Genomic DNA, 23,825 nt, shown 5'->3' with positions numbered 1-23,825 from the left:
AGGAAACCCACGCAGACACAGGGAGAACACACCACACTCCTCACAGACAGTCACCCGGAGGAAACCCACGCAGACTCAGGGAGAACACACCACACTCCTCACAGACAGTCACCCGGAGGAAACCCACGCAGACACAGGGAGAACACACCACACTCCTCACAGACAGTCACCCGGAGGAAACCCACGCAGACACAGGGAGAACACACCACACTCCTCACAGACAGTCACCCGGAGGAAACCCACGCAGACACAGGGAGAACACATCACACTCCTCACAGACAGTCACCCGGAGGAAACCTACGCAGACACATGGAGAACACACCACACTCCTCACAGACAGTCACCCGGAGGAAACCCACGCAGACACAAAGAGAACACACCACACTCCTCACAGACAGTCACCCGGAGGAAACCCATGCAGACACAGGGAGAACACACCACACTCCTCACAGACAGTCACCCGGAGGAAACCCACGCAGACACAGAGAGAACACACCACACCCCTCACAGACAGTCACCCGGAGGAAACCCACGCAGACACAGGGAGAACACACCACACTCCTCACAGACAGTCACCCGGAGGAAACCCACGCAGACACAGAGAGAACACACCACACTCCTCACAGACAGTCACCCGGAGGAAACCCACGCAGACACAGAGAGAACACACCACACTCCTCACAGACAGTCACCCGGAGGAAACCCACGCAGACACAGGGAGAACACACCACACTCCTCACAGACAGTCACCCGGAGGAAACCCACGCAGACACAGGGAGAACACACCACACTCCTCACAGACAGTCACCCGGAGGAAACCCATATATAAAAGTAATAAACAATTATGAGATTTAAATCTAATGAATAGCAACAAATGAATAAATATGTTATAATGAATATGTAAATATGTGGGAACGCTGATGTAATGCTTATGGTTAAATGAATTGATTTTCCTTCAACATATTTTTTATTAAATGTTTTAATATTGGACAGAATATTTACATAGTAGAGCTACAAAAAAAGAATCTCATTAAATGTTAAAAAAGCACACCTTTTGACTACGCCAAAGGCCAATTGTTGTTTTTGGCCGTAAACAAAATCCAGCTGGTGCACTAGGTCTATGCTCTCATGGGTGCATGGTGTTTTTGAAGCTGTTTTTTCAGTTCCTCTCTCGTTATTTTTCTGTAAGCAGTGGTGTTTTTGATGTTGCAGCAAGAGAGGGGCGAGATGACAAGTTGATGGCGAATGCCTTGAGGAGGGGCTGTCAGCACAGCCGGTTACCTCTGAAAGCCCTCGTGGCTCGAGCTGACTGGAGTGGCGTGAATCAAAGCTTGCCAGCGAACACGAGGCTCCAAGGGCCAGGCCTCAAATCGGCAGGGTTTTTGAGGAAACTTAGGTACACAGCTGCAGTTTCCCCTCTCTCTTTCTGCCTCTGTATCTCTCTCTCTAGCACGTATGGCCCTGCTCTTTGCCTCGCTGCGCCGGGAGCCAGGCTGCAGCACTCAGCAGAAAGTTCATCAAAGTTTAAACTGGCAAAATATCAGGGGAAGCATGGAAGTGCAAGAGCGAGATACAGGAAGGCCCAACACATTAGGATTTGATTGTTTTGATGCAAATCAGAACTGGTTTCATCACAGTTCCAAGTTCCATTAGAGTTGCAATCAGAAGTGACATATTTACCAAGACTTTCTAGCAAAGAGCAAACAACAGGTCAAACCCAAGATACTGCATCGTAAACAGAAGGACGAGGAGTCTGAAAGCCGGATGCTGAAAATGGAAATTTATTGGGCCATTGGAAAAGTTTTCCTTTGTGTTGTACGCCTGCTGTGTCATGCCATCAAAAGGCCATCCAAGTGAAATTCAGTTCATGAAGCATTCCATCCCAAACATCCTTCCCCAGCTCAGAAACAACAGGCCCGTTCCTAATCCCTCCGCGGATTATCTTTGTTTCATTCACAAATGCTTCAGCATTTACTTCCCTGCTGCAGCCTTTGTGCCTGTCTATTGTGGTTGGGGAAATTGTGACAGCGTCGACCTCTCTGAGCCCAGAATGGGAGACGTGTTACTAGGAAGCTGTCCAGAAATGAAGGCAGCCCCTGCCTTCGCTTCTTCTCTAATCACTCCCATACATTTGGCCTCAAGGAAAAGACCCAATGTAGCACAGAGAATGCTGCTCTCAAGGAGACACAGGCTCGCCGCGTTCCTTCGCCTGGGACTGGCTGTTGGGTTTGTCAATGATCGCTCATCAGCCGAGTGAAAGTTCTAATGAAGCGTGGTGTCCGTTCCCCCGTCCCTAAGAGAGAGCGTGGCGCTTCGCATTAGGTTAATATGGGTTGAGGTCACAGCTCTGCAGCTCAACGTCCAATGAAATATTGTGAAGATTGGCCGAAGTTTACTGGTATCATAAGTGCTCTCGTTTAGTCTCGTTTAGGCGCTCTGGACACATACATCCCCATTGCTCATTACTGTCAGAGTCACTTAATGGATGATTAGTGACCCTGTGGAAGGGAGACACTTGCTGTGAGAGTGCAGGAGCTATTTGGAAGGACACTGCCCATCATTACACAGGACTCATTTGCTGGCCTTGGAACGTGGTCTTGACGCTCATGTCACACCGTGTAGAGTGCAACCTGGTTAAAAGTTCATACGAATATGTTTCCGAGGATAGTTCCAGGGAAACCAATTTTAAATTCCCATCTACATGGTCCTACTTATCCCTTAAACTGCAGACAGTATGCAGCTAATAAATGTAAAAGCAATACCTTTGCCATTTTAAGAGATCCCAAAAGTTTATGATTTTTTGTAAAATTCAGAGAATGTTTCCTCACCATTTGTGTTCTTTTGGGTTTGTTTGCGAGCTGAAAAATGGTCTGGTGGCTTGTACGCAGCTCTGGTTCATGTCTCTGTCCAAACTGGTTCAGATGATTCTCTCTCTCTCTCTCTCTCTCTCTCTCTCTCTCTCTCTCTATCTCTCTCTCTCTCTCTCTCTCTCTCTCTCTCTCTCTCTCTCAGGCACGGCTGATAAAAGACATCTGGAGGCATTTGGACAATGGACAGACCCCTGAGAACATTGAAAAGCATGAAAAGAGATGATGATGTTCCTCTATTCCTGTCGCATACGTGGTTAATTTGCTGTTTCAAATGCATTTCTTAAGGTGGAACTGATTCAGAAGAGTGCTGACTGCACGAAAGTAAACTCATAAGGAAAGTGCTACACAACTAAACAGCTCGAGTAACAAATGAGTTGCTGTGGTAAGTTACACTTCAGCAACGAACAAGCTACAGTCAGCTTCCTACTCAAACAAACCGTTCCAAAGTTCATTCATTCATTCATTCATTCATTCATTGTCTGTAACCCTTATCCAGTTCAGGGTCGCGGTGGGTCCAGAGCCTACCTGGAATCATTGGGCGCAAGGCGGGAACACACCCTGGAGGGGGCGCCAGTCCTTCACAGGGCAACACACACACTCACACATTCACTCACACACTCACACCTACGGACACTTTCGAGTCGCCAATCCACCTGCAACGTGTGTTTTTGGACTGTGGGAGGAAACCGGAGCACCCGGAGGAAACCCACGCAGACACGGGGAGAACACACCACACTCCTCACAGACAGTCACCCGGAGCGGGAATCAAACCCACAACCTCCAGGCCCCTGGAGCTGTGTGACTGCGACACCAACCTGCTGCACCACCGTGCCACCCAGTTCCAAAGTTATGGAGCTTCAAATAAGTGTGTGGGGGGGTGAGAACAGTACTTCTCCAGAATCGTCTATGTTGCCTTCACATTTTCTTGTCCAGGACCTATGGTAGCTACGATAATATCTCCTGTATCTGGGTCTAGAAAAGACAGTGCAAAAGAGGACTGCTGACTTTGAGCCCAGTTGGACCTTAAGCCCAAACTTCATTCTTATTTTTCTTTGACGATAAACGAATAGCCACATGTAAGTGCGGTTAAAATGTTGTACCACCCGAAATGTTGACCTCAGAATGTGTTCTCAAGGCAGTCAACACAGTATTACTATTATGACAGTGTGACTCAGACCAGTGTATACATCTCCCAAACAACAGCGTTATTTGTTCAACTGAAATACTTTCAAAGAGAAAACAATGGTGAAACCGTCATGTGTTTTTGATATGTCTGGCTTATTTGTTTACAAGACATTTCTCCTTGGATGGCATGGAATTCATCAATATTTGTAGGAAAAGTGTAAGCAGAGACGGGTCAAGAGCAGTTGTGGTAATTTGGGCTTTGTAACTTGTCATCTGTTCCTGTAAATGCATGTCCAGTGAAGGCTTTGAGTTCAGTGCACAGACACTGCCCACTGATTGTTTGTGTATGCTAATGTGACCAGCCTCTCTTCTAAATGATTGGCACCTCGAAAAGGCAAAGCAAAAGGTGTGCGTGTCCATCTGTCTGGAAAATGTGGCGTGCTGGTGTTGGTCCAGGCTCTAGATGCGGAACTATGGTGGAACAGTGGACACTGCAGATGTGACTGCATCTCACTTGCTTTGGCCATTTGTGTTATGCTTGGCTGAAATGACTGATATAATCATCTGTGATATGCACTGGCATCGCAGCCAGCTCTCTCCACCGAGTGACAGAAAGAACCACACATAGAGGACTAGCAGCAGATCATGTGTTGCTCTCTCACGCTGATTTTGTGTGGAGCTTTTTTACATTTGGGTTTGGTTGGTTTTGTTTTTGTTGACTTTTGGTGCTCTGCCTAACTAGCAGAGAACACTCAATTGTTTCCTCCTGTTTCATTTTTTCAGTCTAAAAAGGGCCGAATATTCATTCAGGAGAAAAAAAAGACCAGGAAAAGGACGAGCATGCTTTAGTTAGCGTGTGCAACCAGTCCAAAGGTGTCAGTGAAATCCATCACCCAAACTGCACCATCTTCAGTCCAAAAACCAGAACAAAAACATCAAAAAGAGAGGATAAAAACACTATGCATACGCGAAATAAAGAAACCAGTCTAAAGATGCACCAAAAATCCCCAAAGTCTGCCTCAAACCTTGCTTTAAAGTTCTTGCCTGGCTTTTGAGAACTCCCTCCCCACTTTTTCTTTAGTGTTAATCAGTGGTGACATGGTGCTTTTCCTGGCTGTTGAGATCTCCATCCTGAGAAAGGCGAGGTGGAGGAATAACAAATGCAGGAAAGGCGGCGGGGGCGCTGAAAATGGCAGCTGTCAAGCGAGCTGACAGCGAAGAGAGCGAGCGGAAGACCCGCTGTCTGAAGACTTTGTCACATGCTGTAGATTCTTCAAGAGCTGCGGAGGAGATCTGGGGCGGCAAGCTTGTCAAATTGACTGAAGAGCCACCTCCCTCCTGCAGATGTGAAGCCAGGCGTGAATGTCTAGGTAAATGTATTACACAAAGAGTTCTTTAGTTGTTTTTTAGTGTAGGCCCTAATTCAGCATAAGGTACACTCTCAGAAAAAAAAGTACGGTTAGGGTGTATCATTGTCCCTAAAGCTACGAAACAGTGTAAATGTACCTTTAAAAGTTACAACAGTGGTTAAAGTATAGTTGTGTTCCTAAAGTACATTATATTCTCTTGAATATTTGTTAACTTTAATTACAGGCGGCACGGTGCTGCAGCAGGTTAGTGTCGCAATCACACAGTTCCAGGGACCTGAAGGTTGTGGGTTCAAGTCCAGCTCTGGGGGCCTGGCTGTGAGGAGTGTGGTGTGTTCTCCCTGTGTCAGCGTAGGTTTCCTCCGGGTGACTGTCTGTGAGGAGTGTGGTGTGTTCTCTCTGTGTCTGCGTGGGTTTCCTCCGGGTGACTGTCTGTGAGGAGTGTGGTGTGTTCTCCCTGTGTCTGCGTGGGTTTACTCCGAGTGACTGTCTGTGAGGAGTGTGGTGTGTTCTCCCTGTGTCTGCGTGGGTTTCCTGCGGGTGACTGTCTGTGAGGAGTGTGGTGTGTTCTCCCTGTGTCTGCGTGGGTTTCCTCCGGGTGACTGTCTGTGAGGAGTGTGGTGTGTTCTCCCTGTGTCTGCGTGGGTTTCCTCCGGGTGACTGTCTGTGAGGAGTGTGGTGTGTTCTCCCTGTGTCTGCGTGGGTTTCCTCCGGGTGACTGTCTGTGAGGAGTGTGGTGTGTTCTCCCTGTGTCTGCGTGGGTTTACTCCGAGTGACTGTCTGTGAGGAGTGTGGTGTGTTCTCCCTGTGTCTGCGTGGGTTTCCTGCGGGTGACTGTCTGTGAGGAGTGTGGTGTGTTCTCCCTGTGTCTGCGTGGGTTTCCTCCGGGTGACTGTCTGTGAGGAGTGTGGTGTGTTCTCCCTGTGTCTGCGTGGGTTTCCTCCGGGTGACTGTCTGTGAGGAGTGTGGTGTGTTCTCCCTGTGTCTGCGTGGGTTTCCTCCGGGTGACTGTCTGTGAGGAGTGTGGTGTGTTCTCCCTGTGTCTGCGTGGGTTTCCTCCGGGTGACTGTCTGTGAGGAGTGTGGTGTGTTGTCCCTGTGTCTGCGTGGGTTTCCTCCGGGTGACTGTCTGTGAGGAGTGTGGTGTGTTCTCCCTGTGTCTGCGTGGGTTTCCTCCGGGTGACTGTCTGTGAGGAGTGTGGTGTGTTCTTCCCGTGTCCATGTCCTTTAGATGAAATGTAGCGTATAAAACCAACACAAATATCTACAATGAATATAGAATAAGATACAGCTATGTTCCCTAACTAAAAGTGCATAAGTAGCTTTGAAGGTGACAGTTTCGTGAACCTGTCATGCGGTCTTTGACTGTTACTTATTTATGATGTATTTTTTACAAGAACACTCTATGACAACACGATGAGCCAAGTCCAAATTGGCTTTTAACGATGCAAGTACAGAGTTCTCTAACAACTGTCGAAATGCTCTGCACTAAAGAGGAACATTTTTCTCCCATTATTTTTGCCCGAATGTAAATTTGTACAAGAAAGAGGGCCAAAAAAATTTTTCAAAAGAAATCTGAACAACAACAAAAACAAATGGGTTATTTTAATAACTGCATATTTGCTTTCTCTCTCTCTCTCTCTCTCTCTCTCTCTCTCTCTCTCTGGGGCAAAATAACGCTGTTCTATTGTCTTACTAGTCAAATCCACAAACCCACATATGTACATACTTTAGAAATTTTGCATGAAACCATTCTGGAACATTTACATAAGGCTTTTACGAGACTCTTTTACACAGTTTTAAAAAGAGTACACCCACAAATCACAGTTGCTCAATCCAATTCAACTTGATTAAATAGCTGCTGAATCACAAGTGACTGACCCTGGCCTTGGATGATGTCTCAGTGTTGGAAAGTTTTAGAATTATCTTGCTAGACAGGCTAACATGCAAAGCAAAGCTAAATCAGACAGATATCTTCGGACTGACAGCATGCCGTTCAGATTCAACTATGTGCTGCCTCACAAAGACCTTGTGTCTCCTTGTTTGTCATTTCCCAATACCTCTTTGCATTTAGGTAAAATTCCCAGAAGAACAGCTCATTAGTTGTGGTCTGAAATTACTTTAAAATTACAGTCTATAAAAATGTTGAAAGTTCGCTAATAGAACCTAGTTTTGTAAGTGGGAAAGAGCTGTGAGCATCAACTTCAGCATCTTTGGAAACTTCCAGAGAGCCGACAAGTGAGACTTGATCTGAAATAAGGAAATCTCTGGATTAATGTTCATCAAATAACAATACTATACGACTCTTGCTTTGGAAAAGTACCTCGGGCAAATGTAAATAGAGCGTGTGCACAGGGCGAACCACAGCTCTTTGCTGAGTGTTAAGTCACAGCTAGGACCATAGATGTGCTTCTTTGAAAGAGCGCTCTCCCTCGAGGGATTCAGTGATGCATAAGGATCATTCACTAAAACTGTGAAGCATAACTCACTTTGCCAACAACTGTATCAAAGCTTCTTTGTGTTTGTCAGGTCTGAGTTCCAGAAAAGAGTTTGAGGTCAATTTTGTCAGGAGGCTTGATGGCCACTGGTACAACTTTTCTTCCGTAGGAGGAACCGCATTAGATGAAAAGAGGTCATGAGACACAGGTGAGATAAAGGCTAGATTAGGGTTTAGTCCAAGTTCAAATTACCTCTGGAGAAATACTCATCCCACTTTAAAATGTGGCTACACTCATAAAGCATTATAAAACCTTTCAAAGCAGGTTTATGACATGGTTGTTACTTAGTTTGTAAATACCTTAAAGCTCATTATTAATCATTTGTAACACAGAGATAGGAAGTGCGACACTGACCTCTTTTTAATACTGAAAGTGTCAGAGAACTGAAATTGGCAAGTTTCAGAATAAGCTCAGACCTGATAATGTGAATTTAGACTTTGTATTTGTTAAGACACACCATATTATCACTGATGTATTAAAAGACCTGTTTTAACCTTGTTAAATCTGTCAACAGATATGTGCTGAAGCCAACAAGCTTAATGCTGACTGAGGGAGAAGACAGAGTGAGGTCAGTATCCGGCAAGGTCTGGGGTTTAACGGTAGATGGATGTGGGGTCACTATTTGGCAAACAACAAGTCACTGATGCCCTTTCTCTGTGTGTTAGAACTGATTATTAATGTATTAACAACATAATCAAGAATGAGATTTTAAACCATTCATAAGTGTAGTCTGGGCGGCACGGTGGCGCAGCAGGTTAATGTTGCAGTCACATAGCTCCAGGGGCCTGGAGGTTGTGGGTTCGATTCCCGCTCTGGGCGACTGTCGGTGAGGAGTGTGGTGTGTTCTCCCTGTGTCCACGTGGGTTTCCTCTGGGTGCTCCAGTTTCCTCCCACAGTCCAAAAACACACGTTGGTAGGTGGATTGGCGACTCAAAAGTGTCCGTAGGTGTGAGTGATTGTGTGTGTCTGTGTTGCCCTGTGAAGGACTGGCGCCCCCTCCAGGGTGTAGTCCCCGCCTTGCGCCCAATGATTCCAGGTAGGCTCTGGACCCACGCGACCCTGAACTGGATAAGGGTTACAGATAATGAATGAATGAATGAATAAGTGTAGTCTTGTTCTAAAGTGGTAGCTAAATATCTGAGACTTCAGCTAGTATCTTTCCCTCTGATTTCATTGTTTTCTCTGGGAAACTACAGTGATGTGTTGCTACACAGATATATTTTGATCTTTGGTTGTTATGGATTCAGTCTTATAGCCATTTTTGGCGTCAGTGATTTGTTTCACTATAAATCTATTAACTCCACATTAGCGCTAGTCTGTTTGTATGTCTCTAAGTGTACACCTTTGGCACGTGTCCACATGGGACAGCGTCAGCACCAGTGTGTAGGCCTCTACTGCATTTCAGCTGTTTACCCACAGTCAAAGCTCCTGGGAAATAAGAGACATTGCCTTAGAAGGAGAAACAAAATGTTGCTGACATTCATCCATACAGCTCTGGACAGGAAGTTGAGCAAACAATCAGGGGGAGCAGGTGTCATTTGATGGACAAAGCTGCCAGCACAAGGCTGCTTGTCAAGGGTGTAAATAGAGAGATGAGAGCGAGCAGGAGAGAGACAGACAGAGAGAGAGAGAGCGATGTCATATTCAAATCGTGGTGAAGGAGGAATTTTATTTGCTCGCCTCCCAAATGGCTTTGGCTGATGTTATCGCAAAACAAAATAATGGAGTCAATGGAAACGTTAAAAATGAAATGACCATTTAGGGAAGGGTTCCGGTAGAGTGGAAGAGCCGGGGATGTGAAAGTCATCCCGATCTCATGGAAGATTCGCAGGAATAACAAAAAGCAATTTCAGGCGAATGAAACCAGGAGAAAAGCTACGACTGCTGAGTCCAACTCCAACGTCAAATGTTTGCAATTTCATTTGAGCTGGATTTCCACAGTTGTGCTAATTTGCAGTTAGGAAATGCTGCTAAATCTAGATTGTTTATTAAAAAGGTGCACAAACAGCCTCTGATCTTCAGCGCTGGAAAACCCCGTTTCAGTGTTTCAGTGGTTTTGTTGTATTTCAAAGTGAAAATAAAGTGTCTGTCATTTACAGAGAACACACTTATGCACACTCATGAATAATTACAGTTTATTTACTGAATATAACATGTTAATATCATTTAAAATGGTCTGTTTTATATGATAAAATAATCCTTTATTAATCTTACAATGGGTAAATTTGCAATGTTACTTTGTGAGAAGAAAATTAATAAAATGATCAAATATACACAGTTTTACACTTCGGTAAATACTCTAACAAGTGCAAAAAAATGATATTGATTTAGTTACTGGCTTATCACTCTTGGTGATGGTTTATAATTAATTATTGCTTTAATTTTAATAACGATGTTAAAGCAAATGAACAGAAGATGTGATCTAAAATGGCAGACTTACACAATATTTAAATGTGTTCAAACAATCTGCAAAACTTGTCACTAGACCTATCCAAACATTTGTGAATTTGTAGGAATGGGAATAATGTACATGTGACTTCAGCTTCATCCAGGACAGAGCCTATCTATTCAGTCACATTCTGCTCTGGCTTCAGACTCCCACTACATCCACCACCAACACCCAATCCCAACCCCCCCCCTCACCCCACCCCACCACCACCACCACCACCACCCTGCCCCTTTTTTCTGCCATGCACCCTTCACAACGAACGCCCATTAACTGTGTTGATTGCGTCTTCTTTACAGGTCAATCTTCACCGCCGCAGCCTTGTCTGCTTTGATTTCTCCTGTCCTTGCTCCCACTCTGGCGCCTTTCCCTGTGGAGAGCGAGAGGGAAAGTGCAGGCACTCCGCTGAATCCACTCATTAAGCTGACAGGCCCGGTCCCAGCAACAATTAACTCCATTCGGGCAAAAATCGTCCCTGCTTCCAGAGAGAGCTAGGCAGAGAGGGACCGAGAGACGAATGAGAGGAGACACAGGAGGGGTGGGGGTCGGATTTGGCTGCGACTCATCCAAGGCCCGGTGGAAGCCGGCCTGTCCATATTCAGCACGTCAGTGATGGACGTCTGTCCACGGCCTGTCCAACAGCGCGCCTCGTGCTGCGGATATGTGCTGCATCAGCAGGTTTGGCACCCTGAATGGACGCTCCATTGCAGCCAATGCTCTTCTGATTTAACACTGATGGCAGACCGCTTCTTAGCACCTAATGCAATTGCTTTGTAAACTGTTACCTGCGAAAGAGACTTAACCAGCAGCAAAATATCAGATTCTCCTTTTTTTCCCCATGTTTTCCTACTAATATATCTTACCAATTCTGCTGCTGAAGCCTCTTTGCCTTGATTCCAGCCCTTGAAACCATCCTCCACTACCGCTAGAGCTTACAGTTCCTTCAACATGACTCCATCACCTGCTTTGGACCCAAGCTGGAGATGTTTTAATCCAATTAAGCATCAGTGCCGAGGCCCTGTCACTGTGAAACATGTTTCTATGGAGTGAACTGAAAGAAAAGCTCAAGACAGATTAATCTGCTGATTTGTAATTCCTTAATCGCTTTACTGTGCAGTCTGCAGTAAGAGAAATGCACATGCCTGCAATTCTATTAATGTGGAACTCATCTGCACAATGAAACAGAGGACATCTATGCAAATTAATGACTCCCAGACTTGACCGGAGGGACCCAGCACAGTCCTTCCCTCTTGTTGTTCGAGTTTGAATTCACTCATCCCAAAACAGGCTCTGATCATAGCCATTCAGCTGTTGTACAATGCTTTCAAAAAGTGTATGAGAAGGACAAAAACAGCAAAAGAGCCACCACAAGGCACGTTGTTGTTGGTTTACTGGAAGAGGGCACTGTACATTTACATGTCTTACAAGTACATGGTTGCACTCTTGTGGCATTGTTGTTCTCTAAAGGCCTCTCATATCCTGGTGTCAAAAGCCAACCTGCCAGACACAACATGTCCGACTTGGGGCCTGAAGTAAACTTGTCTTACACTTAAACCATCTTTGTTTGCTATTTTCAAGGCTTGGGAATTTTGGCATGAAATTACGAGTACACCTTGGTGTTTTGTCATGGAGTCTTACTCTTAATGAGTTTCAACACCTCAGTGAATTCCACAATTAGTCGAATTGTTTTCCCTGTCACTTCTGATTATTCATACCACTGTAATGTCCATGACCAAATAACCGCAATAGAACTTCTAAATTCCAGTACAGCTCAAAGACATCACCATAATCAAGCATTTGAAACACACACCCTGTTTACAACACCATACCACTTAGGCTGCGTCAAGTGAATAGACCAAATATGATAATTGTGTATGTAACAATGTATGGTAATTAGTGAGATTTGATTGAGTTTGATTCACATTCTCATTAAAAATGCATTGTGCTTTAGAGTGCTTTCTGCTGCTCAAAGCATGACATTTGTAGGCCTTCGTTGCTTTAATCAGAATGTAGATGCAGGCTTTTGCTCGTGATACGTGAGTTAAACAAATGCAATGACAAACAGTAGGACTTCCATCAACAGAGCTAATCAGGATAAATAATCATTTGTGATACGACACATCAGTAACGCACTAGAAGAAGAGACACTTGCCGAGTGGATATTCAACTCTAAGGAGGAAGTTTATCTCTAAGTAATGCTACTAGAGCACTATTTGAACAGCAATACATTTCCATGGGGTCCTGGCTTTCTTTATCTCTTTTACAGGTGCTCCTCTTTGATGTTACTGTCATCTGGATCGACCGTGTGGATGCGTTTTTAAGAACCTTGCAAACGTTTCCTTGGTCTGGGTGCTGAAACCTATACTCCATGCATTGAGAGAACATTTCCAGGAGGAGAAAGAGTTTCATTGAGAAGAGCGATTATAGGAGAGATTATAATGGCAGCTATAGGTATAAAACTACTTTATATTTTATGATCCCATGACAATGTGATGTGAATATTAGAGCTTTTGGAAAACCCAACCTACATGGAATTCTCCTGTGAGATTCATCCCCAGAATAAAATAATCCAATCTGATTAGAGCTTAAAATAATGTCGTCTTAGTTCAGGCATCATGTGATAGAGTTGTAAAGTATGATAACATATTGATGTATGCTATCAAAGCATTAATCTTTCCCTAGAAACAAAAGCGGCACAAAAATACAGAATTTAATGAACACAGACTGTAGCATGTAAAAATAACTAGCGTAATTACCCCAATTTCTGGCCACTTTAATTACAATATTGGAAATCTTAGCTAACTGTAAATAAATAGAAGTACTTTACTCACTCAAATCAACATTTGAACATTTGACAATTTTTCAGGAGTCAAATATGTGTAGATTAATGTCCAAGACTTGCTTGACTTTGAAAGAAAATATGTTTTTAGATAAAAGCGCTTTTGTTTAAGTAGGTGCCAATACTGCTAAGATTATTAGTGCCCCCTAACTTCGGCCACTTCCCCTGCTTGTGACAGTCAAAAGAGACAGTTGCTACCACATCCAAGGTTTTTGAGAGGTTCACAATGAGATTACGTTTGTCCCGTGTTGGTATCCGTACTCTACATGTAAGGATTTCAATGGCGGTAGATTTTCCCCTCAGAGAAAAGGAAGCTAACCTGTAAGCTAACTTTTACACCGAGGGAAATATCTGTCGCGAAATGGAAATGTGTTGTGTTCCACATGCAGTTTTGCACACAAAGAATTACAACACTGTTAGAGATACTTAAATATTGTTTAGTGTGATTTCTTGCAAGACTGATGTTTAAATGCCCTACTAAGGCTTGATCTTATGTTTTATTGTTTTACCCAATGCGATTGGCGAAGAGAGAGCGGAATTGCACCATATACGGCAGTGGCCAGAATTAGGGGATGGCCCAAAATAGGAGGAATACTGCTACCAGAATTACACGTAAGGCTTACTTTTTTTCATATTGTTATATAAATGTATACAACCTTTAAGGTGTGCTTCCTGGCAAACACGCAACAAAAGGAAGTCTGATGTAAGAGGTGATTACCAAACACAGAACATCCCCTGAATGTTTCATTAATGATTAAGCTGCATGCTCACAGTCTCTTGAGAAAATATTCACAAGAGTTTTCAATCTGGATTCTTTTGTTGGAGAAATCCCTGCAAGGCACTTGATTTTGTTCTATTGAGAACACGTTTTTAAAAGAGGTTTTTACAAACAGGCCTTGGTTAGACTTAGAGCCTTAAACTCAAGATTGTCAAACAATGACTTAGTTTTTACTGATGTTTCTTTTTGTGAGGAATAGTGTTGGGTTTTATATTTAAAGTTAAGTTTTGTTTTATATAACCTAGTTCTAATGTTATAGGTTAATATGTTTCAGTGTTCACGGGTCCAGAGTGGCATACACTGCCATCAGAACAAGTATTCAGGTCAGCCAAAGAGTACTGCACTTTGATCAACATATAAAACACGTCCAGGGTGTGTTCCTGCCAAGTGCCCAGTAATTTTGGGTGGCCTCCACCACTAAGCACTCCACCCACAGTGACCCTCATCAGGATGAAGTGGTTGCAGAACTTGAATGAAAGAATGATCAGGGACATGATCTAACAAGGTAAACAAGGACAACTTGTCTTTAACCATGCATGAGTGTATATAGTTTGTGAGTGAGTGAATGAGTTATAAGCCAATTCCATTGTGTCTAAAAAGGCCATTTGGATTTCTAGTTGACTAGAATACATTTTTAATATTACAGGTTCTTGCTCACACAGGCTTTAAGAGAGAAAGCCTTTCCACCATTTAGTTATATTAGCCATAACTGATTTACAGAAGTATTCTTCTTAATTAAACACATACGCTTTGCTTTAAAGGCACAGACATTGCGTTTCATTTATGAATCTTAAGGTTAGCTATTTTATTATTTTCTTCCCTATTTTCAATGAATTATTTGATAATTATTGATTATCCCCCTAAAACTCACAAATGCGACTAGCTCTACACCTTCACATTCATTCACCTGTGGATTTGTGAAAATATTAGGTGTACGAGTAAGATTTAAAACATTCTTTTGTGTGTGTGTGTGACACATATAATTTTAATTGAAATTACAAACATCCTCCTATTAAAAATGAGTATTAAAATGGTTATTAAAAATGACAGTTGTCATTTCATTCAACAAAAAAATTTGTCTGAAAATGGCAAGAAAGAAGAATTTATTTTTCACTGAAATCGTTAAAAAAACCATCTGGAAAACGTACTGCATAAAAAAAAATGTGCATCAAATCGTTCTGTTCTTGAGGATATTGTATCCAAAAGTATGTGTGAAGTTTGGTTCAGAAGATTTAAAGACGGTGATTTCAGTGTTAGCATTAATGCTAACGTATTAATGCTTTTTTTTTTTTTTAATAAAATAACATAGTAAAATAGTATTAAAATTGCCATTTTTAATACTAAGCAAGTTACTATAAAGTGACAAAACATCAGAAGAATGTTTGAATGTTTTGTTATAATTATGTTACATAAAAACACTTTAAAACATATCTGGACGCCTAATATAATTACCACCCAGCCATCTGAGGCTCACCAGTAGCTTGAAAGCCCCACCCATGATGGTTGATGGGATTGGTTTCTTAGGTTTGTGATGTAAAAAACCCTGGTTGTCTGAATCTACCCGGCTTTGGAACACTGCAATTTCAAAGCCGAAATGCTCAGCCAAAATGGTGTTGGCTTGTTTGATTCCTGATAAATGCTATAAACACCACCACTTGTGGAGGCTAATAAGATTAAACACTTGAGTATCACTGGAGGGGTCCTTTAATGTCGAACCAACTTTATTGTCACATATTTGTATAAATGATTGAGGCTGTGTGCCAGCTCTTACAACATCCCGGGATTTTGATGGGAAATCCGTTCCCCCCAGGCTTGTTTTATCACGCAGAGTTAGGGACTGGGGCCTGCTTTTACCTCAGCCGCAGCCCGGTTTCTGTGGCCTATCTGAGGGACGGCCGTTACGGTATGAATCTACGAAAGGGAAGGGTTGTGTAAACTGTCATTACTCATATTGACTGTATCGCCTGGTGCTGAACACATCCTGTGTTTAACCGAGCTCTCTTTCTCTCAGACAGATGTTGGGTGTGGGCTACAAACGAGCGCGACCTCAGCAAACCTCCCAAACATCTGGCCGCGCATGCTCATTAAGCACGGGGTTAACTTCCACTGGACGCGAAACCGTCGTGCGAAAATCGTCCCTTCTCGGACTTCTCCTCTTTCTCTGGCCTCCTTCGCCAAAATGAGAGGAGGACGACGCTATTAAGGAGGAAGGGAAGATGAAGAAATAGCCGCTGACGTCGCTGTGCGAATATAGGAAGGAGTTTGTTGAAGTTTGCTTAAAACTTCTTCGACTCGGTCATGCTGCTTCAGAGCGCCGTTGTTGTTGCTGTAGCCGTTGTCTTTCGCCTTCCCTCGTCCTCATTCGGTTCGCTTCATTGACGCCACACTTCCAGTAGACGTCCCGAGTCTGTTTTTATAGCGCATTTATTATTTATACGTGCACGTCCTACTGATACCGGTACACGACGACGTTTGTAATTATGTCAAAGGAAAGTTTTAACGCGAGAAACAACTGCGCCGTGGCAGTGACTGCGGTTCTCCTCCTGAGTTTCATCTCCCCGTTTCTAGCGGAAGATGCGTCCTGCCATGGAGCCTTCGACCTCTACTTTGTGTTGGACAGGTCAGTGGTGGTGGTGGTGGGGGGATGCCTTGTGGGTCTTTGTTTTGTCTTATATCAGACTGAATGTATGTAAATAGTAGGCACTTACAAAATAGGTCAAATAAGCACTGCCCTCCTCTTGAATAAGATTATTTTTTCAACAGAAGGAACAAACAAGCTTTATTATTATTAATTATTATTTATTATTATTATTTTTTTTGGAGTTCATGGTCTGTGCTAGTCTGGGTCAGGTTTAGCTGGTCACCCAGAATGGTCAGTCATCCAGCATGCAGCAAACAGCATACAAATCTCAGCATATGGTCACTCACTGTTCTAATAAAACCTTACTCACTTTATAAATAATAAAAATAAACCTCATTATTTTGTCATGTTTCCATTTAAACAAAACCAAAGTTGTGATTAAATTGTACTAACCTTTTCACAGTGAATTAACTGATAGAAATGGTATAATTCTGTTACTGCTGTTCAAGTATTCAAATTATTTTCGTCCTTTTCCTAAACAGATACCATTTTGTAGATCTGTGGTTCTGATCCAACAGTGTCACAGAAGTAGGGTTTGATATTTACTCGCCTTCTATGTAGCATCCTGTCTCTTCATATGGCCTAGTGTAGCAAAATCAAAAGCTACATGGCAAATATGTGCTGTAATAAACAACATGCATCAAATTTTGACGCTGACACAGTGGACGTGCATTGATCTGAGAGCAGTTTTGTTTGTGTTTTCATGTTGTCTTTAAAACACACTCCTGTTGGAATAAAGGGAGCTACAGTCATTTTCTGTAGCTGTGGGCCTTGTGAAAGTTTGGGCTGTATTCTGCCTGAGCCTGCAGCACTGACGGTTGCAGATGTTTGAGCTTTATGATAGTGTTTGTTTGGGTTAGATACATTTATCTCCTCCTCTCTAAGAAGTGGCATCTCTAGAGGATTGCAGGCCAAACATGTGACCACCCAGACAACAAGAAAATCACATGCGGAAGAGATTTTATCTTCTAAGAGCACCGTCTTGACTCTGCATTTGCTTGAGCTTGGACATATGCACGTGTGAATGTGTGTATATAAATATATATATATATAAACACTTTGTACGCTCACTGTCAATTCTCTCAACTCCACTGACCATACAAAAACGCTTTGTATTTCTGCAGTTAGAGACTGTAGTCCATCTGTTGCTTGCACACATGGCTTTGTATACTTAGCATACATGGTCAGGACCACCCACCCACCCACAGAACCACCACATCATCTACCATGTTGATCCACCTTGTAAATACCAAATTAGAGACTGCAGCTTATCTGTTACACTGCCCACAGGACGCGGTTGGTTTGATATTTTTGGTCAGTGGACTATTCTCCGTGAAGCAGTGACACGAGGGGCCTAAAAATTCCAGGATCATTGCTGTGTCTGATCCAATCATCGCAGTACAACACACACTACCGCACTACCACCATGTCAGTGTCACTGCAGGGCTAAGAATGATCCACTGCCCAAGACACACCTGTTCTGTGGTGGTGGGTTCCTGACCATTGAAGGCAAATAAAGTATGCAGAGCCACATATGAATTACAGTCTAATTGTAGAATTACAAAGTGCTTCTTAGCTGAGAGATTGGACAGGGAGTGTAGAAAGTAATCAAACACACACACACACACAAACACACACACACATATATATATATATAAGGCACATAAGTGCTAATGCCCTGGGCTTCTGACTACACTCATTGACCTTGGCTAAGACAAGGGAGAAGGAAATGCATAAAAGATGATTTTCTAATGATCTCACTCTTGTGTTTTATGTTCTCAGCACATACAGTAGACTGTAATTATTAGTTCAATTACCTTGTCGCCATTAGACCAAGGGCACATTTTACACACTTTACTCACTTAAGATACATTTGCATCGAGGTTAATGCCACAGGCCTAAGATGGCCATCGCCAATGTAATTCAATTTGAAATCCCTCCCATAAAATATACTTCAGCGTTCTCAATCATATTCCTGACAATGACTTGATCCTGGTTTTGTGAAATCATCAAAAACGGTGATTGAATCCAGGGGCCAGGGGTACAGCAGGGTTCCAGTATCAGGGTTCAGCGTGATCGTTGGCATAACGTCTTATTTAGGGTCACACTTCCCATTTTTTATGTTATTGTCTTTCTCTTCAACTCTGCGACTCAAGCTCAGCTGAGTAAGCAAACATAGCATGTGAGAACCACATCAGATACTACACTCCAACGCTATATCTGGCTGCAGGATATATCTAATTACAACAAGCTGTTTGGTGGCCTTGCTTTGCTGACTTTGTTTCATTCTTTGACTTTTATTTTGTGTTTTTTTTCCTAATACAGATCTGGAAGTGTTTCCACTGATTGGCCTCAGATCTATGACTTTGTGAAAAACCTTGTAGACCGATTTGTGAGGTAAGAGAGACTTCTTTTCCTTAAGAAGATTGTTTTCAGTTATTTAGGCTTATGTCCTGAGAGATACCACACCGACTGCATAAATCAGCTCAGCACAGTTTCCGGATTGGACAGGATTCGAGAAAGGAAAGTGGGGGGAAAGAGAGAGCGAGAGAGAGAGAGAGAGAGAGAGAGAGACGTGGAATAAACAAAAAAAAAAAAGGCCCGATGAATGTTGAACTTATGTAACGTTGACTCAATGTATGTGCCAGTACAGACGGTAGCGACCTAGCCAGAAGAAAGCAGTCTGCTTGAGAAAATAGCAAAGGGAGCAGGTGGGAGTGGGTGGCAGGGAGGCTCAGTCTTCTGGGCTGTGAGAATGGCCATTTGCACTGAAACCTTCCAACACCACACTTATCCCTCACACATAATGGGAGAAGAAGCAGCGAATGTACTTTAAGGCACGGCACGCGGGAAGACCAGTACAGTCTGCTGTTGACTTTGACGCTCTTCTGTTGCGCCATGTGGAAGCTGCTGGCCCTTTTCCTGCTCTTGCTCTCTCTTGCCGTTTTGCGGGCCTTTGTTCAGTGTTGGACGGACCAGCTGTATCAAACCTTAATTAAAATCATTAGCTCAAAGAGATTTGAGAGGAGATCCCTAGTTGCTTCAGTATTGTGCAGCAGAAGGCCCGGCAGTTCTGCCCTGAGAGCAGATGTGACCGCCTAAGCCTGAACCCGATGACGTTGGAAATGAATTTGACGGCTGCTGAAGAGTTTACGGTCCCTCTCCCCAATCTGCTCGAGTTAGACTTTTCTTTTTATCGCACACCCTGATAACTCGGCGGCATGTTCGGTTTGAAAGATCGCTGTATTGATTTCGTCTTTGATTTTTATTTTTTTTCATCAGCGGCGTTTGGCTGGCGGAGCACGTTTGGCTGCGTGTTCATGAGTATCTCATGTGGTGAGATGATTGCGGGTTGGACGTGTCATCGAAGTGTGAAAAAGCAGCACCTCTCCTTATGCTCAGAGTCCTGAGACCTGACTCGCTGCGAGGCCAGAAAACCCAACATGTTTGAGTGCCGTGTCAGCTTTTGTAGCAGAAGGTCGTGAGAAAGACCAACTGCTTGATTGAAATATACTTTAGATTAATTGATTATCTGTAAGGGAGAGGCAGAGTGAGGGAAGGGAAGACGCCAAGCCAAACCACGGAGGTTTATTACGTCTTGCTTTATTGGGAACTATCACAAACATAAGTTACATCAGTAATCTGTGGGTGAACGAAGTTGCTGACTACTTACCCTTTGTTCATTTGTTCATCGTCTTTGTGATGTCACAGGTATAAAAACGTACCAGGATGTGTTCCTGGCGTGTTTGGGTTGAGTCACTCTTAGGACAACCTGTTTCCTGTCTCAATGCTAATTAATCACTTCCTTCCCTCCTCAATGTAGGGAATTTTTTTACAAAAAAAAGTGACACGCTTTTATTAGCTGTCCATACTGGGTGTCTTACTCATAGCTGAACTCTGTTGTTTACAGGAGACATACATAAAAGCTCAAGCTGTGCTTGTGTGTCGCTTCAGGAGACGTGTCTGACAGTGCACAAACATAATAATTCAAATAAACTTCAGACCAAATAAAGACCTTTTATTTAACGTTGTTAGGTACTGTACCTGATATCAAGCAATTTGGCTAATATAAGGTCATTTAGAAAATAGCTCTTGTTTTTTTATTTACCTCAAAATATATCTCCTGATGTTTGATAGGGTTGGGAAAATATGAATGGGTTACATCACCACATACACCTATCAAAAATACTCTAGAAACGGAAGAAATATACATAAGGATTTTTAAAATTCAAACTGATTTAAATACTGAATCATTTCCCATTTACAGTGCATTAATTGTGTTTGCTGTTACATAAAAAGCTAATGATGTGTCTAGGTCATTAATAATAGTGTGTTTGTTTATTTTTTTCCCACTTTAGCCCAAAAATGAAGGTGTCCTTCATTGTGTTCTCCTCAAGAGCCGAGCTAATTTTACCACTGACTGGAGACAGGTACAGTCCTTTTGCATTGGTTGTTTTGTGAAGTAATCCTTGGAGAACATGTGTACAGACAGTCTGAGTGTCTATGTGTCTGTATGATTCAAATAAAATAGTCCTGCATTACGTCCAAAAAAGGAATAGCGCAATTAAAAGGCCAATATTACACAATTCAGTCCTTCATAAAACATAAACCGTTTAATGGAATGAATCAATATAGCATGCTAACATGGCTGATGATGAAACATTGCATGTGGTTATCCACATTACCAGCGCTGACTGGAATGCTTCCTTAAATTTATTTACTTTAATTGCAGTGTGTTTGTGTCCTAACTACAAAAGTCTTCATAGATTGTGCTGTATTTTGAAAATAATAACAGGTCTGTGCCGTATCGTATCGTTCGCGATAATATTGTCATACATTTTAAAACAATTAAAAAAACAGTATTGTGATAATCGTGACAATCCGACTTGTTTATATAATGACGTCATGCAGTTGCCTGTAATGTGGCATACATTCTTTACATGAGTCATTTAGGCACAGTGAAGTATGGTGGGAAATAAACGGGTAGTGACTTAAGTCATGTGGAGGTGGTTCAGTTACAAAATATCAGTACAATAAACCATGGTGTTATGTAACAACAGAAGGGGGAAACACAACTTATCTGTTTCACCACCTCGAGCAGAAGCACCTGGTTGAGGACGAGGAAAATCAAAAATGTTGTTAAAATAGTTCAACAGCCAATGAGCTCTAACCCCAGCAGATTAAACTCCACTGACTCAGCACAGCCACTATTCTGTGTTTGTTTTGTTACTGTTACTGCGAAGCTTTGAGGTCACTTTTTATATAATTGTTTACGTTTTTTTGGTAGATTTATGCTACGTTGTTTTTGTTATTCAAAATCAGACTCTTGGTAAGTTACTCTCGTTTACAAAATAAGCAAATGTTTACAGATTTTTTTGTCAATTCTTCTGAATGCTTGGAACAGTTACATTTGTAGTAAAAAAATGTTTAATAAACAAAACCATTTAATATTATTAATATTTTTTAAATTTTATATAATTAATATTCATATTACATTTATTTTGCTGCAATAATGTATTTTTGAAATTAATAAAAGTATATTTCAGTGTTTGTCATATGGCCTAGAATATCGTTATTGCCAAAACACCCTGAAATATTGTGATATAATTCTAGGGCCATATCGCCCACCCCTAAGTAATAATATATTTTAAAATATGTAGCAAAGTATTTATAAAAGTATTTTTTTATTGCTTTTACCTGTTTTATAAACTGCACCTCACAAGAGAAGAATCATATTGTTCTTTAGTCCATAAATAAACCCATTTATGCTCCGTAGAGCGAGGTTTACCCCACAGCGTACAAATCCATTGAATCAAATGGGACTTAAATGGGAGACCCAGAAAAGACTGGGTGGCAGTGTTAATGGGAGCTGTCCTTGTGGTCTGTGTGAATCCTAATGAATGAATAAACGATGCCTTCTTTCAGATAAGATCGTTAAAAACATGTGCATTTCCTTGGAAAGTGTTGGGATGTTACCTGATGTCTACTGAACTGTACTACTGTGTAATTTTTAAAATGTATCATCATCTTCAGTAATTCCCTCCTGTCTCCTCTCCACCTAATTGCTGATGTGTGGTTAGTGGGCTGGTGTGAGACATTGGGGGTAAAGAAAAATTCATGATAAAAATCACTGAAAGCAATGACTTATTCTTTCTTTACTTTTGATCCCGGCAATCGTATCGTTTCAGATCGAAGATAGAGGCCGGCTTGAAGAAGCTGAGTGAGGTCACACCTGCAGGTGACACGTTCATGCATAAAGGGATTGAAATGGTACATGAGAATACTTTGATGTTTATGAATGATGAATATGTGCTTGTTTGATATTTTTTACTAAAATGTTCTATAAATTTGTGGTGTGGTGTTTACATGAGAAAAAGATGTGTAATCATTTTGCAGAATAGGGAACAACGCCTACTGGGTTTTTTGAGCAGGACTAGGACCCTATTAGTTTCTGAGTGTACGGGATGTGTCATGTTTTTTCACACGCTATATTTACCCCCCCCCCCAAACAGTAATGTAGTCATGTAATGTTGAAAGTGCTTGACACCATTATGATCAGCATGACTGTAAATTCAGTCTTTTATAGTGTTGTCTTAGTTTAAAGGCTGTAAATTTCACCAAACGGTACCAGATTCATATGTTGTGACATTATTACAGTAACCTGCTGAAGACAGGTCTGTATCATAGTTCTTAGGAAAATTGATCACATTTTAAGTCTCTGTCAAGGTAATGGTCAGAAAAATCACAATTCCACATTTTTTTCCGAATTTTTCAGTGCTAGCTTTAAAGGCTAAGCACCACTTAATGGACCTCCATGAATATTTCACATTATTTTAGTTACTGACATATATAAGTATGAATTAAAATGAAAATAGCAGCTTAATTTGCTGTAAAACTGACAATTTTATTAAATTGACGGAAAAACCCGAGCTCCCTTCGGAAATTCTTGAACGCAGCCGTGACGTCACTGGTGGACAACAGCTGAACAACGCCGCGGTAAAACACCGTTATGACTGACTGTTATGACAGTATCTAGCTAGCTAAATAACCAACATTATTCATGACAATAGCCTAGCAATAAGCTAAACTCAAATTTAGAGGTACCGTTATTCTTGTAAATGTGATCGAAGTCGAACTCGAATTCATCCGTCACTATAAACCTCCGTAATGCAGCTACGTAGCCGAGTATGATCTGAGCCACCGAGTTTAGCAAGTCAAGCTAACGTTAACTAACACCAACTAAAACAGGCGAAGTGAGTGTC

General features: G+C 42.2%; 1 protein-coding gene across 3 annotated transcripts in view; it reads left to right on the top strand.

The window, feature by feature from the left end:
- Positions 1–7,925: 7,925 nt before the first annotated feature.
- The window catches only part of LOC136676719 (anthrax toxin receptor 2-like), a 69,871-nt gene continuing 53,971 nt past the window's right edge, over positions 7,926–23,825 (top strand). Inside the window, exons 1-8 of one of the 3 annotated variants that reach the window (XM_066653907.1) lie at positions 7,926–8,007; positions 8,374–8,427; positions 12,572–12,756; positions 13,674–13,756; positions 14,197–14,427; positions 18,889–18,960; positions 20,922–20,993; positions 22,752–22,833. In XM_066653907.1, the coding sequence (XP_066510004.1) occupies positions 20,929–20,993; positions 22,752–22,833 (147 nt within the window). In that variant the 5' untranslated portion in view covers positions 7,926–8,007; positions 8,374–8,427; positions 12,572–12,756; ... (2 more) ...; positions 18,889–18,960; positions 20,922–20,928. Of the gene's footprint in view, positions 8,008–8,373; positions 8,428–12,571; positions 12,757–13,671; positions 13,757–14,196; positions 14,428–16,040; positions 16,543–18,888; positions 18,961–20,921; positions 20,994–22,751; positions 22,834–23,825 lie in introns of those variants that run through there. The other 2 variants (XM_066653906.1, XM_066653905.1) reach the window with 2 other exon arrangements.

Source organism: Hoplias malabaricus, chromosome X2 (genome assembly GCF_029633855.1).
Source record: "Hoplias malabaricus isolate fHopMal1 chromosome X2, fHopMal1.hap1, whole genome shotgun sequence".
In the NCBI taxonomy this organism is placed as follows: Eukaryota; Metazoa; Chordata; class Actinopteri; order Characiformes; family Erythrinidae; genus Hoplias; species Hoplias malabaricus.
Note: the sequence above shows the minus strand (reverse complement) of the source record. Positions and strands in the feature narration are given on the sequence as shown.